Genomic DNA, 14,707 nt, shown 5'->3' with positions numbered 1-14,707 from the left:
GGCTAAATGTGCAAATTAAAAAATGTTTTTGCATGAGGAAGAACATAAGTATGCCAATATTGAAGGATGTTGAAAATAGACAGTCATTCATATTTTAAAACTTCAACTTCTGTGTGAGACTAAAGTGAGAAATGTTTATTTGGTACAAAATTTATATTTTGACCAGTGTATTTCCTAATTTAACTTATATGGACTGTTTAACTGAACACCATAAGTACATGGAACCTTGAATAGGGCATGAGATTTTGTAGGTTTGTCCAGGTTAGTGTGAGGTCCAGATAAATCCCACAGTGATTTGAACAGTAAATAGAGAAGTATTTGCAAAGTCCCCTTGGGGGAATGGCGAGAAAGGGGGAAAAATTCAACTTCCCCATTTGGAGAATTCCTGATATTCTTGCAAGCAGTGGGGACAACCAAATCAACAGGCTGAGCCCTCAGTCTTGGGGTCTGTCCCTATGAAACTTACCCTTGCAAAGGATAGGCTAAGTCTCCATAAAATTAGGCCTAAGAGTCACCCCCAGAGAACCTCTTTTGTTGCTGAGATGTGGTCTCTCTCTCTCTCTCAGCTAACATGGCAAGCAAACTCACTGCCTTCCCACCCTCTTCATGGGATATCACTCTCAGGGGTGTAAACCTCCCTGGCAATGTGGGATAGAAATCCTAGAATGAGCTAGAACTCAACATCAAGGGATTAAGAAAACCTTCTCGATTGAAAGGGGGAAGAAAGAAATGAGACAAAATAAAGTGTCAGTGGCTAAGAAGAAAAAAAAAGAACTTTAAAGGAGAAACAAGGCAAGTATTCAAATTATGTTCTACCTGTTAATCAATATAACCTTAGTAAATGTGTATAGTATAACAGAACATGAAGGGAAAATAAAAAGCGTGGAACTATTAAACTTTCTCATCTGGAAAACCCCAGTACCCTCTTCACCAATGGGGACTTCCAAGAAAATAGGCCAAGCCCTTGATTTGAGGCTTGCCCTTATGAAACGTATTTCTGCAGTGAAATGAAGCCTAAGAGTTGCTTGCAGGAAACCTTTTGTTGCTCAAATGTGATCTCTCGCTCTCTCTCTCTCTCTCTCTCTCTCTTTCTACCCTCCCCCCACCCCCAATCTTTCTAAGCCCAACTCTGCAAGGAAAATCCCCCTATGTGGGACATGACATTCAGGGTTGAAAGTCTCCCTGACTACATGGGGTGTGACTCCTGGAGATGAGTCTGGCCCTGGCACTGTGGGACTGACAATGCCTTCTTGACCAAAAGGGGGAAAAGAAGTATACTAAAATAAGGCATCAGTGGCTAAGAGATATCGAATAAAGTCAAGAGGCTATTCTGGAGGCTACATTTATTCAAGCTTCAGTGTGATCATGCTAATTGTCATGGTTTGCTAAACCCCAACCAACATCACTCCTATTGACTCTTAAGAACACCTAAGTGCTCAAACTGAGACTCTATAAAGTTTCATGCACTAAGTTTGCTTTCCTGGAACCTATAACTTCCTGGGGTTTCCTAGGCCAGATAGATACTGAAATCCTGTTAATTATAAACTAATTACATTCTCCCATCCTTCAGTGTCAACACCCCTTCTCAACATGAAAAAGTCTGAATGGGCATTGCCTAAAGATCCCTATAGATTAGGAGAAGGATCTAAGGAGAAGGAGGGGATATGACAAAGAAAACAGGATTTAACAAATAAGTATGAATGCTGAATTGCTATACTGATATTTCTTTTAGCCTCCAATTTTTTGGAGCAGCTAGAAGAAAAAATCTGAAATAGTTGAATGGTAACCTATAACAAACTCTGAAATTTGTTCTATAACTACTTGACTTGTTGAATTGTACTTTGATAATTATTGCTTTTTCTTTCTTTTCCTTGTATATTTGTTATATTTCACAATAAAAAACATTTTTAAAAAGTAAATCAGATCAAAACTTGTTCTATAGTTTGTAGTTAATGACTCCAATATAAAACAACTGTCAATTTTTATTTCTAAGAGTAAATTCATTTAAAATGCTTACAAAAAATTAAAACAAAGTGTAAGCTCTTACAGCAATCACATTTACTCCTAAGCTTTAACTGGTATTTCTAAATTCTAAAATGCTTTGCTCTTTCTATAACGTAGTAGTTTCCTAATACTTTAAGTATTTTTATAATACCCAAAACTGAAAGTTAAAGTTCTCCAGTTCTAAAAGTCAGCATTACTCCATACAGCAATATGTAAATGATGCTAATCTAGTTAGAACTAAGATAAATACAATACTGTTTACATTCTAAAGCTTTAACTTCTGCGTAATACCAAAAGAAGAGCCCAAGTATTTAAAGCAAAAAGTAAAAATATACATTTGCAAAGTACCTTAAATGAAAAACAGACAAACAAAATCCCATAAATCTATTGGATTTCTCCACCTGGAGAAATTTTCTTAAACAGTGAAGGCTCCTGATTTAATAAACCAAAGCCCTGCCCCAGGGATGTAAGTTCAAAAAGCAAAACTAATTGCCCTTTACCTGAGTTCTAAAACTGGCAAAGAAAATCGAAGCTTTCTCTCAAGCACCACCAGGAAATACTCAATTTCTTAAATGTTATGCTCTTACCAACAAAAAACAGTGGCAATTCATTGCTCTGACCATCTTAAAAATAAAATTAACATCTCTTGAGGAAATAACTGGGCCAACACAGCAACCAAAGCTGCAGCTCTGTTAATCACACCCTTTCTAGGGCTCATTCCTACACTCCTTAACTTTGCACATAGGCCCTCTTCCTCAGTTAAGCAGTAATAGGCCACCCAGCTAAGATTCACTCTTAGACCTGAAAGATGGTCAGTTCCTTCCCTCTTTTCCCCAGTCTCACTTGGCTTATGCATCTCCTAAGCCCATTCACTTCTATCTTCCCCTTGCTAGTAATCAGCCCCTGCATTTTAAAGCTTCTCCCAAATTTGTTTCTTCCAGATTAGAAGCCTTTCACACCAAATCAATACTGATGTGAGGATTTTCAGCCATCCCAACTGTCCTTCCAGACTCCTCACCTCTCGACTTAAATAAGATATCCAGAGAATTCTACCCTGTCAGGCAGGGCCTACACCCTCTGAGAAGCCAGAAGCAGCCACAGAAGATGGACTGTAGTCCCTCAGCACCCCTTAAGATTAAGGAGCAAGAACTCTCAGAGGAGGAATTTGAGGCAGGCTAGAACAGGCAGAGAGGGGAGAGAGAAAAACCATGAAGGAGCCTGTGCTGGTTTGAAGCTGTTATGTTCCCCAGAAAAAGCATGTCCTTTTCCCCGATCCAATCTTGTGGGGCAGCCATGTTTCTTTTAATCCTGATTCAATATTGTGAGGTGGGAACATTTTGACTAGATTGTTTCCATGGAGATGTGACAATCAATTGTGGGTGTGATCCTTTGATTAGATGGAGATAGGACTCCATGCATTCGAGGTGGTCTTGATTAGTTTACTAGGGTTTTTTAAAAAAGGAAACATTTTGGAGAAAACTCAGCCAAAAGAGATGCTTGGAGAACAGTGGCTTCAGAGCTGACAGAGACACAGATATCTGAAAATAGCTGGAGTGCTGACTGAGAAAGCAGACACCTAAACATGGATGTTTGGAGATGCAGAGCCCAGCAACATTTTCCATGTGTCTTCCCATGAGATGCTAAGATTCAGAGTTGTGTCCCAAGGAGCTAAGTGAAGTCCCACAGATGCTTAGAGAGGAAACCACTGGCATTAGAAGCTGTAAGCAACTGAAATGGGAACAAGGCCCAGCAGGCACCAGCAACATGCCTTCCCATGTGACAGACATCAGCCTTTCTTGAGTCAAAGTATCTTTCTTGTGATGCCTTAGTTTGGACATTTTTATGGCCTTAGAACTATAAACTTGTAACTTAATAAATTCCCTCTATAAAAGCCATTCCATTTCTGATATATTGTATTCTGGCAGCTTTAACAAACCAAAACAAAGTCCTTGAACACGGATATAATCAAGTTCAGCAGGCCCTGTGTCCAGCATCCAGCAGCAAAAGACTCATTTGTGCTGGTTTGAAAGGAGAACACATTACATATACAGTCTGTTAAAATCTTAAGAATATTATAAATTACTTTATGCCATTGCATTTGAAAAAGACAAAAGAGATAATTTCTTGAAAATATAATTTAAAAAGAAAAAGCAGAGAAATATCTGACCTAGATGATTTTACAGGTAACCTCTATTACAAAGTCAAGTACAGATAATCCCAACATAATTTAAAAAAAAGAAAAGAAAAAATTAACAGAAAAATAAAGGAAGCCATTGATTTTATGGGGCTAGAATAATATTGTCTAAATTTAATGTCAAGATTATTCTAGCCAAAGCTTTCCCTCACTGGACATTTAGATAGCTAGTATTTTATTTAAGATTTTTGCATCTATATGCAAGCACAAGATTTATCCATATTAGAAATCTGAATAATCCAAAAATGAAAGCAAAATGTATACATCATGATCAAATAAGGTTTATTGAAGAATACAAAGATTTTAAATATTAAAACAACTTAATGTAATCCAACATAAGAATGGAGCAAAAAAGGAGACTTCTGGGGAAGATGGTGGGGAAGGGACCGCCATGACTCAGTCCTTCTACTAAAACAACCATTAAATAGGCAGAAACTGTAGGAAACAACTATTTTGAAACTCCAGAGGCCAAAAGAACACTGTACAGCATCCAGGGAAGGGACTGATGATAGCTGAATAGATAGAAAAAATATTCAGTATCATCCTTTTGCTAGAAAATACTTAATCCAGTCTTGAGAAGCTAAAAAAAACTGTTCAGTATAATCACTTCACTCAAACAGCCTTGAGTAATTTTAAGCATAAAAAGCCCTTGTTGAAACAGTTTGCTGTTGGGTCTAATCTCAACAACAACAAAAACCTACTTTCTGTTCTCAAAAACCCTCCCTTGCCCTGCTTGCAGGAATGAAACATCTTACGAACTAATATCAGCACCTTTCTCCCTTTGAAGGATAAGATCAGAAAGGCTAAATAGTCAACAACAAGAATGGCCTAGAAGATAACAGAACATGCTGACTAAACAATTTTTCCTCTTCTATTTTTTTCCCTTCTGATTTCTTCTGGATCCTAGCCATTTCTTTGTCTATTTTCGGTTATAAAAGCCCAAACTACCTATTTCACTCTGAACTGTTCTTGAAAAGATTTTTTTTTCAGTTCCTTGATGATGAACATGCACATCCAAGAAGCTCAGAGGACTCTCAAACAGAATAAACATGAAGAAAAATATGCCTCATCATGTACTGATTACATTATCAAATGCACAGGACAAGGAGAGAGTTCTAAAAGCTGCAAGAGAAAGACAAGGTATTATGTACAAGGGAGTCACAATAGATTGAGTGTTGGTTTCTCATCAGAAACCATGGAGGCAAAAAGGCAGTGGGTTGAAAACACTTGAAGTCCTTTTGGACAATAACTACCAGCCAAGAATTTTATGCCCAACAACACTCTGTTTCAAAAATGAGGGAGAGATTAGGACATTCTTGGATAAACAAAAGCCGAGGAACAGACTGATCTAAAATGGCAACTATGGAACCAGAAACCAACCCTACTCCTAATCTCCCACTTACAGAAGAAGAGAAAACAGATATCTAATAGGAGGTTGCTAACTCAGAGCACTATATTAAACATCCACTACAGAACGGATGGGCACTTTGGTTTTTTAAAAATGATAAAAGCGAAATCTGGTAAGCAAACCTTCAACCGATCTCTAAGTTTGATACTGATGATGACTTCTGGAGTCTGTACAACCAATCCAGTTGTTTACTAATTTAATGCCTGGCTGTGACTACTCACTTTTTAATGATGGCATTGAGTCTATATGGGGAAATAAAAAAAATAAAAAAAATAAATGAGGAGGACAATGGCTATTTACATTGAACAGCAAAGACAAAGTGACCTCCAATAGCTTTTGGCAAGCGACACTGCTGGGCCTTAATGGAGAATCCTGTGATGACTACAGTGATGCATGTGGAACTGCAATGTTAGAACTGAAGGTATTAAGATAGCAATATGGACTACTGAATGTGAAAACAGAGAAGCTGTTACATATATAGGGACGGTATATAAGGATAGATTAGGACTGTCTCCAAAGATAGTGACTGGTTATCAGTTCCATGCAGGCACAGCTACTCAGAGCAGCTCCACCGCTAAAAACAGGTTTGTTGTTTATGAAGGCACCAAAGGCACCTTCTGAGTATTCTCATAGGAGACTGCATGAAGCAAACAAGACTTGGGAACTGAACTAAAGCCTCTTCAAAACAGAGTGGACTGCATTAAAATTTTCTTTCCATCTAAATGTTGCTAAGATATACAAGAAGTCTCATTCGCCTTTGTCTAATACTTCTGTGTTCATATACTATAATTATTTTTAAATTTTGGCTAGTGTTTCCTCTATCCCAATCAAAGAATTACAGTACACATCATCCCCAGAATCCATAACTGTGTTTCTGGCCCACTCCGTAACAGCTCAGTAGAATTACCAATACAGACGCATTTACCTATCCACAATATTCAAAAAAGAACTTGCATTTTTATACCTTAAAGGGAAAAAATTCTGTTTATGTTCCATTGTATACAGGAGCATAGTTTGCTGGCTTGAAACAATAAGATGAATACAGTTTTCTAGCAATTTTTGTTTCTTTTTACATCACTTTCTTTGCTGTAATCTTGCTGATGGCTGCTAGATTTTAATGTTTTGTCTCTTTACTTGATAACATCAGGGATTCTGACTTCAGTTATTTATTTTGTTTTGCTTTTGTTTTTTTCTTCAGGAAACACTGACAAAGGATCTAGGAATATGACACCAAGTTGGAAAAAACACTAATTTTATGCATTCTTTGGTATTTTGTTTTCTTTTGCTGTAACTAGAAAGTTTTGCTACAAATATATGCACTTCATTCAAATCAGTGATCTATATTTGTGTGAATTCCTAAATGTAATTGTGGATTTTTAAAAATGTAACATCATAATTACATTCTTAACTAAAATTAGAATGCCTGTTTTTGTATCTTTATGCTATATTTTAAAACTGTGTATTACTTAGATTATTTTGCTTTGGTTAAAAATGGTTCAAATAGAGAAGCAATCTCATTCATATTAAGACTGTACAAAACTGAAAATAAAATGGGTATAGTAAATTGTCTTTCAGACACCTAGATTTGTCTTTCATTTCTCCATGTCTACAGAAGGAATATGTACCTCTTATTGCAAGCCAGTTTCCATTGTGTCTTCTCTTGTAATGTTTTCCAGGTGAACAGCATAAGTTTGGAGCAAAAGTTTATTATGTTCATTAAAATTTTAAATACATTGAATAGGTAGCATCATAAAAAAAAAAAAGCTGAGAGAGTTCATCACCACTAGACTGATCCTACAATCAATGCTAAAGGGCGTTCTGCATTCTTCAGAATGAAAGGAAAGGACATGAGATGGTGGTTCAAAACAGCATAAAGAAATTCAGGCCTATTGTAAAGTAATCATGTGGGTAATTATAAATGCCATTATTACTGAAGTATATTGTTTGGTATGTAAGTCTACTTCTTACTTCCTACAGGTGCTAAAATACAAATACATAAAAAGTAATGATAAACCTAGGTTTCTGGACAGAAAATGTACAAAGATATAAGTGGTAACAAATACCAAAAAAATGGTGGGGGAACAGAGTAGTACAGAAAAAGTAAATGTGCATGCTACTGAAGTTAAGTTGGTATCAAACAAAATATGTTTGTTTAAGATAATAGAACATTAAATTTTAGCTCCATGATAACTACAAGGAAAATAGATAAAAAATGTATCCAAGTAGAAATGATATGGCATACAATATGGTACAATACAAAAATGCAAATAAATAAAAAAGTAGGCTTTAACAGAAGTGAGGGACAAAAAAGATATGACTTAGAAAGGCTAAGTAGCAAAATGGCAGACAGTCCTGTATTATCAGTAATGACTTTAACATAAATATATTAAATTCTTAGTCAAAAGACAGGGATTGGCAGAATGGATAAAAAGAAAACTATATGCTGTATTCAAGAGGCTCACATTAAAGTCACATATAAGTAGGTTGAGGGTGAAAGGATGGAAATAAATTTATCATACAAGTAGGAACCAAAAGAGAGCTGGAGTGGCTATAATAATATTGGAAAAAATAGACTTTAAGTCAAAACCAGTTTAGAGAAACAAAGATGGTCATTTTATACTGGTAAAGGGGAAAATTCGACAGGAAGAAGTAATAATTATAAATATATCTGTACCTAATAGCAGAGCTCCAATTATATGAGCCAAATAGTGACAGATTTGAAGGGAGAAACTGACAGTTCTCCATTAATAGGAGGAGTTTAACACACCACTCTCTATAATGGATAAAACATCTAGTTAGAAGATCTCTAAAGAAATATATGACTTCAGCGATAAACTAAGCCAACTAGACTTAAAAGACATATATTGAACACTGCACCCAATAAAAACAGAACACATGTTCTGTTCAAGTGCACATGGACCATGCTCCAGGACAGAACATATGTTGGGTCACAAAACAGGCCTCAATAAATCTCAAAATACTGAAATCATACAATGTATATTCTCCAACTATGGATGCAGCTAGAAATCAACAGCAGAGGGAGAAACAGAAAAGTCAGAAATATCTGGAAATTAGACAATATACTCTTAAATGACCAATGGATTAAAAAGGAAATCACAAGCAAAATTAGGAAATATCTTGAGGCAAATGAAAATAAAAACACAACATACCAAAACTTATGGGATGCAATGAAGGCAGTGCTGAGATGGAAATTTATAGCTCTAAATGATTACATTAAGGAAGCATAAAGGCTTCAAATGAGAGACCAAACCTCAAAACTGGAAAACTAAAAAAGAAGAGCAAACTAAACCCAATGTGAGCAGAAGGAAGGACATAGTAAAGATCAGGTTGGAGAAATCTGAAAAAGATAGTGAAAAAAAATCTCATAAAAAACAATAGGGAAAATCAACAAAACCAAAAGTTGGGTATTTGTAAAGATCAATAAAATCAACAAACCTTTAATTAGACTGACCAGATAATGGGCAGAAGAACAAATAACAAAAAGGAGGACATTACTAAGGACCCACTGAAACACAAAGAACTGTAAGAGGACACTAGGGACAATTATATGCCAATAAATTAGCTAACTTGCTGCAATGGGCAAATTCTTAGAAACACAAAAATTAACTACTCAACTCAAGAAGAAATAGAAAATTTCAACAAACAAATTACTAGTGAAGAGACTGACTCAGTAGTCAAAAACCTCCCAAAAAAAGAAAAGCTCAGGACCAGATAGCTTCATGGGAATTCTACTAAACAATCCAAGAAGATTTAACTTCAATTCTGCTCAAAATTTTCCAAAAAGTTGAAGAGCAAGGAACATTCTGTAACTCATTCTATGAGACCAACAACACCTCATATGAAAGCCAGATAAAGATACCACAAGAAAAGAAAATTAGAGACCAGTATCTCTTACAAATATAGGTGCAAAAATTCTCAACAAAATAATAGCAAACAGAATCCAACATCATATTAAAATTTATAAACCAAGATGAAGTGGGATTTATCCCTGATAGGTAAGGCTGTTTCAACATAAGAAAATGAATTAATACACCACATTAACAGAAGGAAGAGGAAAAACCACATGATCATTTTAATTGATGTAGACAAGGTATCTGACAAAATACAGCACCCTTTCTTAATGAAAACACTTAGAACACTAGGAATAGAAGGAAACTTCCTCAACACAATGAAGGGCATATGTGAAAAGCCATCAGCTGCCATCCTACTTAAAGAAGAAAAACTGAAAGCTTTCCCTCTAAGATCAGGAACAAGACAAGAATGCCCACTGTCACCACTGTTTTTCAACATTGTACTCAAAGTTCTTATCAGAGCAATTAGGCAAGAAAAAGAAAGGAATCCAAGTTGGAAAGGAAGAAGTAAAATTCTCCTGTTTGCAGGTGATACAAGCCTTTTTTTTTTTTTCTCTTCAATTGATGCAACTCAGCAATTTTATTGCCACTGGAAGACAATACATCACAGAAACGCTATAGTAGGTTTGGGAAAAAAGTGTTATTTACAACAAATGATGAAATAGTTCATCTTTGGCAATATGATTACATATGAAGGAGGCAGAATGCAAGTATGGATGCCTCCAAAGCAACCCCTTTGGGTCCCTCAAGTTTGGCCAATTGAGCCTATCCCTACACTGCTTCTTTAGGTAACAAAAATGCAACTCAACATTGATTTCTTTCCCCCTTTTTATTCACGGTATTGGCACCTTCATACAGAAAATACAGGGAAAAAAACTGGCTTTTGGAAAATTATTACTCTAGGAAATCAATTTGGCCAGGTAGACTAATTGGCCAGCACGAGCCAGGTGATTCTAAGCACTGATATAAACCTCTTAAACAATGTACTAATTTTTCTTCTGTAAAACGATAACTGAAGAAATGTTACAGAATCAGAGCACATGAAAAAAAGTGTAATACATGTGTAATAATGCTTCCCAGACATATGCAGATATTTCTGTTTTCCTCATTTTCACCACAGTAGAAGTAGTGAGTGTGAATGAAGCAGATTGAAACTAGTTACTGAATCAGCTATGAGCTTAGGATGGCTTCAACAGACATGCTCAAGAAAGATTTAAGGCTTAAGTAACTGAAACCATGCTACGCTTCATCTAAAAAACAATAGGGTTGGGAAACTCAGGTCACAATCATGAAAGATGAAATACAATTTCTAGGTTTAACAGGTTCACCATATTGAAGTCTTTTAGAATCCAATATGGAATAGCCATTCTTTGCAAAAGGGAGAGAATGCTATATTCTTGGCTTTTGCAACTAAAGTACAGTGGAATACACTGTTGGAAATATTCCAAATATATAGGCTTGATTTCAATGCTAATGAAACAAACAGGAAGGGTACTGTGAGCATACTACAGTAAGTCAGTTTCATAGGTCAGTGAAGCTAGCACCTGTCTGCTGAAATGTGGAAGAATTGCAAGTTCACATGCTTTATTCATGCTAAAGCAACCAAGCTGACAACGTCTGTGCGTAATTCCAGAATAACCTGAATGGGCAAATGAGAGAAAACACAAAGGAATTCACCACCATCAGTGGTGCTCTCACAAATGAAGAGCAGTTAAAGTTGATTCACAAGGGTAGGCAGTTTTATATGAATACTGAGTGCTGATGTGTAACTCCTCATGAAACTCTGGAAACAGGAACAACACATGATGTATATAGATATGTATATGATTTATACATATCTAATATTACAGTGTGTAACTGTTAACTGGAATATAAATCAAACTCCAGAATTTGGCAGGTAACTAAGAAAGGGTTATCAGTTAGGTTATATAACAAAAGTGTTGATGTATATTATATATAGTAGTACAAATAATAAAAAAATATTTAAATTAGATCTCAGCGCTGCATTATGCGCATAACAGCGTTTGATATAGTATTGGAGGGCTGGGACCTACAGCACTGAGCAAGGACTCAACTGTCAACACTGGCAAGTTACAATCAAGAGGGGGCATGGAAAGCAAATGTTTTCTTTTGGCGGCAAAAAACCTTGAAGATAAAAGAAAAATATCTCTCTACAGAAATAAAAAAATAAATTTCAACACCTGAGCCACTGTGATGCACCAAAGAGAAACCAGTTCCAACCTGAGTAATTTTAAAGGGAAAACTAAATCACTTCAAATTTATTCCCATTCCATCTCAAAACCCCTCCTATATACTGTGCTCTGATTCCACCTGGAAGCATTCTTCTATGAGAGGCTTAAGGCCCACACACCAGGGCAGAATATCAACAACACAAGGCTTTCCGGCATGTGCATGGACCCCACTTGATGCTGAGCTGTCCTGCTGGGCCACAGGGCTCTGAGTTGGGAGTAAACACTGTCTGGATGGCTTTTGTGTTGCAAGGCTGATGTCGTCAGTGTGATGACCTCTTCCAGAATGCACCATGGTCAGAACTGCAGTGCCCACCCTGAGTGCTTCTTAAAAGGGAAACCAGTTCTTGGGAAAGGCCTCTGACACATTCCTTCTTAAATATTCACTCCCAAGATGGAAGCAGCAGGTGCCTTGGCCACAGTCTTCTTAAGCCACCATCTCCATGTGAGTTTGTTCCATTCTAATTTCAGGTGGACAGCTTACCAAAGAACTCTTTAAAGTACACTGATGGCAGAGGGGCAAGGGAAGTAGGATCTTATGGCATATTATATAGCTGGGAAAAGTCTCTGATGCAAATCCTGTCCACACAGTACAAGAGTAAGATAAAAGACAACTGTAGTAGGATTAAAATAACTGTCTATATGTATCTCATTTAAGAGATAAAGATCTACAGTCTTTTTCTCTTAAATGTGTCCAAGGGCCAGTAGCAAGTAGTTGATGGTGCTGATGTGTTCATGGTTGTTTACGAAAGCATGTTCAAACACTGCTAGAGTTCCCCAATTCCCCCACCCCCTACTCCATGTGAGTATGTGAGATCCTAGAATGACAAATAAATGCCACTTCTCCCAACAGGGGAAATGAAAGCAAAATTGTCACATCTGTTAGCAGTGCTCAGGCAATCTGTCAGACTGATGGATACATAATACTAGTTTGGGAGCTGAAAGAATACCTGGGAGGGAATTCCAAGTTTACTAAAGTGAATTACACTTAAGGAAAATATTCTTTCACAAATAGGCTTGTGCTTAAATTCTCTACTGCTCTTGGAGGAGGCAATGAGAGAAGATGCCTCCTGTCCCTTGGCTTGTTAAAGGTCGAAGACGACCTTATTCCCCAATGGATCCACTATGAAGGGCTACACACACGCTCATACTTTGTCTTCTCTCAACAATCAAAATGCAAAGTTAAGCACAACTGAGCCATTGTTTTGGTTATCCAGAATGTATATGCCTCCAGAAACAGAAGAAAAATAGAAAAAAGTATCCATACTAAAGATTCCCCAACAAGTCTTCCAGGCAGAGTCAATGAAGGTGCCCAGGATGGCTAGGAACATAAAACTTAGAAAGCTGCCCCATGAGGTATTTATGCAAAAAGAGTAGTTCTGGAGTTAAGAACACACTTTTATAAGGTATTGATGTATTTCTTAGAGAGATCAGAAAAGTAAATCATATGCATTGCATTTTATTATTTTCTAATAGAGGCCTTTACCCCTTTAGAAAAAAGAAATGAGGGAAGACAATCCACTGTAGAGCTTTTTAATTGGAATAAGTCTCCTGTCAGAAAAAACCCTAAATATTTCTCTCTGCCTTTTGGAAGGGTGGTCTTAATTTTATCATCTTAGAGGGGTGGAGGAATGAGGTGAGGGTGAGGGACTGAGGTGGGAGATGGTCTCTAGGTTGTGGTCAGGTGACTACACAAATCGAAATGCTGCTCAAGTTTCATAGCTGTGAATGGTGTCTGGGGGTGTCAGGCATTTAGGGACATGGAGGGAGCAGAGCACTTAAGAAATATGTCTTTGGGAAGTCCACGGTAGCTCAGCAGGCAGAGTTCTCACCTGCCATGCCAGAGAACCGGGTTCGATTTCTGGTGCCTGCCCATGCAAAAACAAAAACAAAAACAAAAAAAAGGAAATAGGTCTTCACTCCTTCATCTATACCTTGGAACAAATATGCTGGAAGTATTCAGGTTCAGGCAACATATTCAACCTGTTGTATAAGCATAGATTTTGTTAGGTCCTCTTATCAGCAACCTCCCAAAACTGGTAAGTTCAGGGCTGTTTCAGTTAATTCACACTGTTTGGATAGATGGTGCTGCCTGATGGGCTGGTTTCTGGCCCACAGCTATTCAGTTTTTAAAAAAGAAAAAAATTATCCTGTTCCCTTCCCCTCCACATCATCATATCCTGAGCCACAGTGGTGGTGTTTTCAGTTGTCATTTAAAATTTCCCTCCATTTGGATGAAATACCATATTCTTTTAGAGATTTCCTTTTGGATCTCTAAGAAACTTTTTTTGTTTTTTTTTTTTTTAGCATGGGCAGGTACCGGGAATCGAACCCAGATCTCTGGTATGGCAAGCAAGAACTCTGCCACTGAGCCACCGTGGTGCCCCCCCCCCCTTTTTTTTAGACAAAGATAACAGTAGTTTCTGGTCTGCATGGCATTGTCTGGTTGTCTGGATTCAGCTCTCATGATCCCAAGTTCCTTGACATGGCAGAGATGGCCAGCCCCTCTTTCTTCCTGCAAAACTGCTGTTGTCACAGAAAAACATGGGGCTGGCCTTTCCAACACCTGCCTCAATTCCTCCTTCACCTATACTCTATCCTATACCCTTATCCAATACGGCCCATTAGTGTGTTTCCCCTTCTACTAGTGAATGTGAATAATTGTTCACTGCCTTTTTCCTAGAACCAAAATATAAAATTATTTTCTCAAGTAGGCATACCATCATTCTCTTGATTCTAACATACACACACTACTAAGTTTGCCCTCAAATCATTACATCCCGTTAAACACGTACAGACAAACAGAAAGGACAAACATGTTAAAAACAGAGAATCAAAGGGGTTGGCGGGCTTGTTCTAGTTTGCTAGCTGCTGGAATGCAATATACTAGAAACAGAATGGCTTTTAAAAAGGGGAATTTAATAAGATGGTAGTTTACAGTTCTAAGGCCGAGAAAATGTCCCAGTTAAAACAACTCTAT

At 37.2% G+C, this 14,707-nt stretch overlaps 2 protein-coding genes and 1 pseudogene across 6 annotated transcripts in view; 2 read left to right on the top strand and 1 right to left on the bottom strand.

The window, feature by feature from the left end:
- Nucleotides 1-6,887, top strand: part of PFN2 (profilin 2) — a 67,508-nt gene extending 60,621 nt beyond the window's left edge. Inside the window, exon 3 of the mRNA XM_077160767.1 lies at nucleotides 6,805-6,887. Coding sequence (XP_077016882.1) covers nucleotides 6,805-6,857 — 53 coding nt within the window. The 3' untranslated portion in view covers nucleotides 6,858-6,887. The remainder of the gene's footprint in view (nucleotides 1-6,804) is intronic.
- RNF13 (ring finger protein 13) overlaps nucleotides 1-14,707 on the bottom strand; it is a 259,826-nt gene that overhangs the window by 51,861 nt on the left and 193,258 nt on the right. The window lies entirely within an intron of this gene.
- Nucleotides 5,150-6,762, top strand: LOC143684086 (eukaryotic translation initiation factor 4E pseudogene; annotated as a pseudogene).

The sequence above is a fragment of the Tamandua tetradactyla genome, chromosome 5, assembly GCF_023851605.1.
Source record: "Tamandua tetradactyla isolate mTamTet1 chromosome 5, mTamTet1.pri, whole genome shotgun sequence".
Classification (NCBI taxonomy): Eukaryota; Metazoa; Chordata; class Mammalia; order Pilosa; family Myrmecophagidae; genus Tamandua; species Tamandua tetradactyla.
This window is presented reverse-complemented; position numbering and strand designations above follow the sequence as displayed.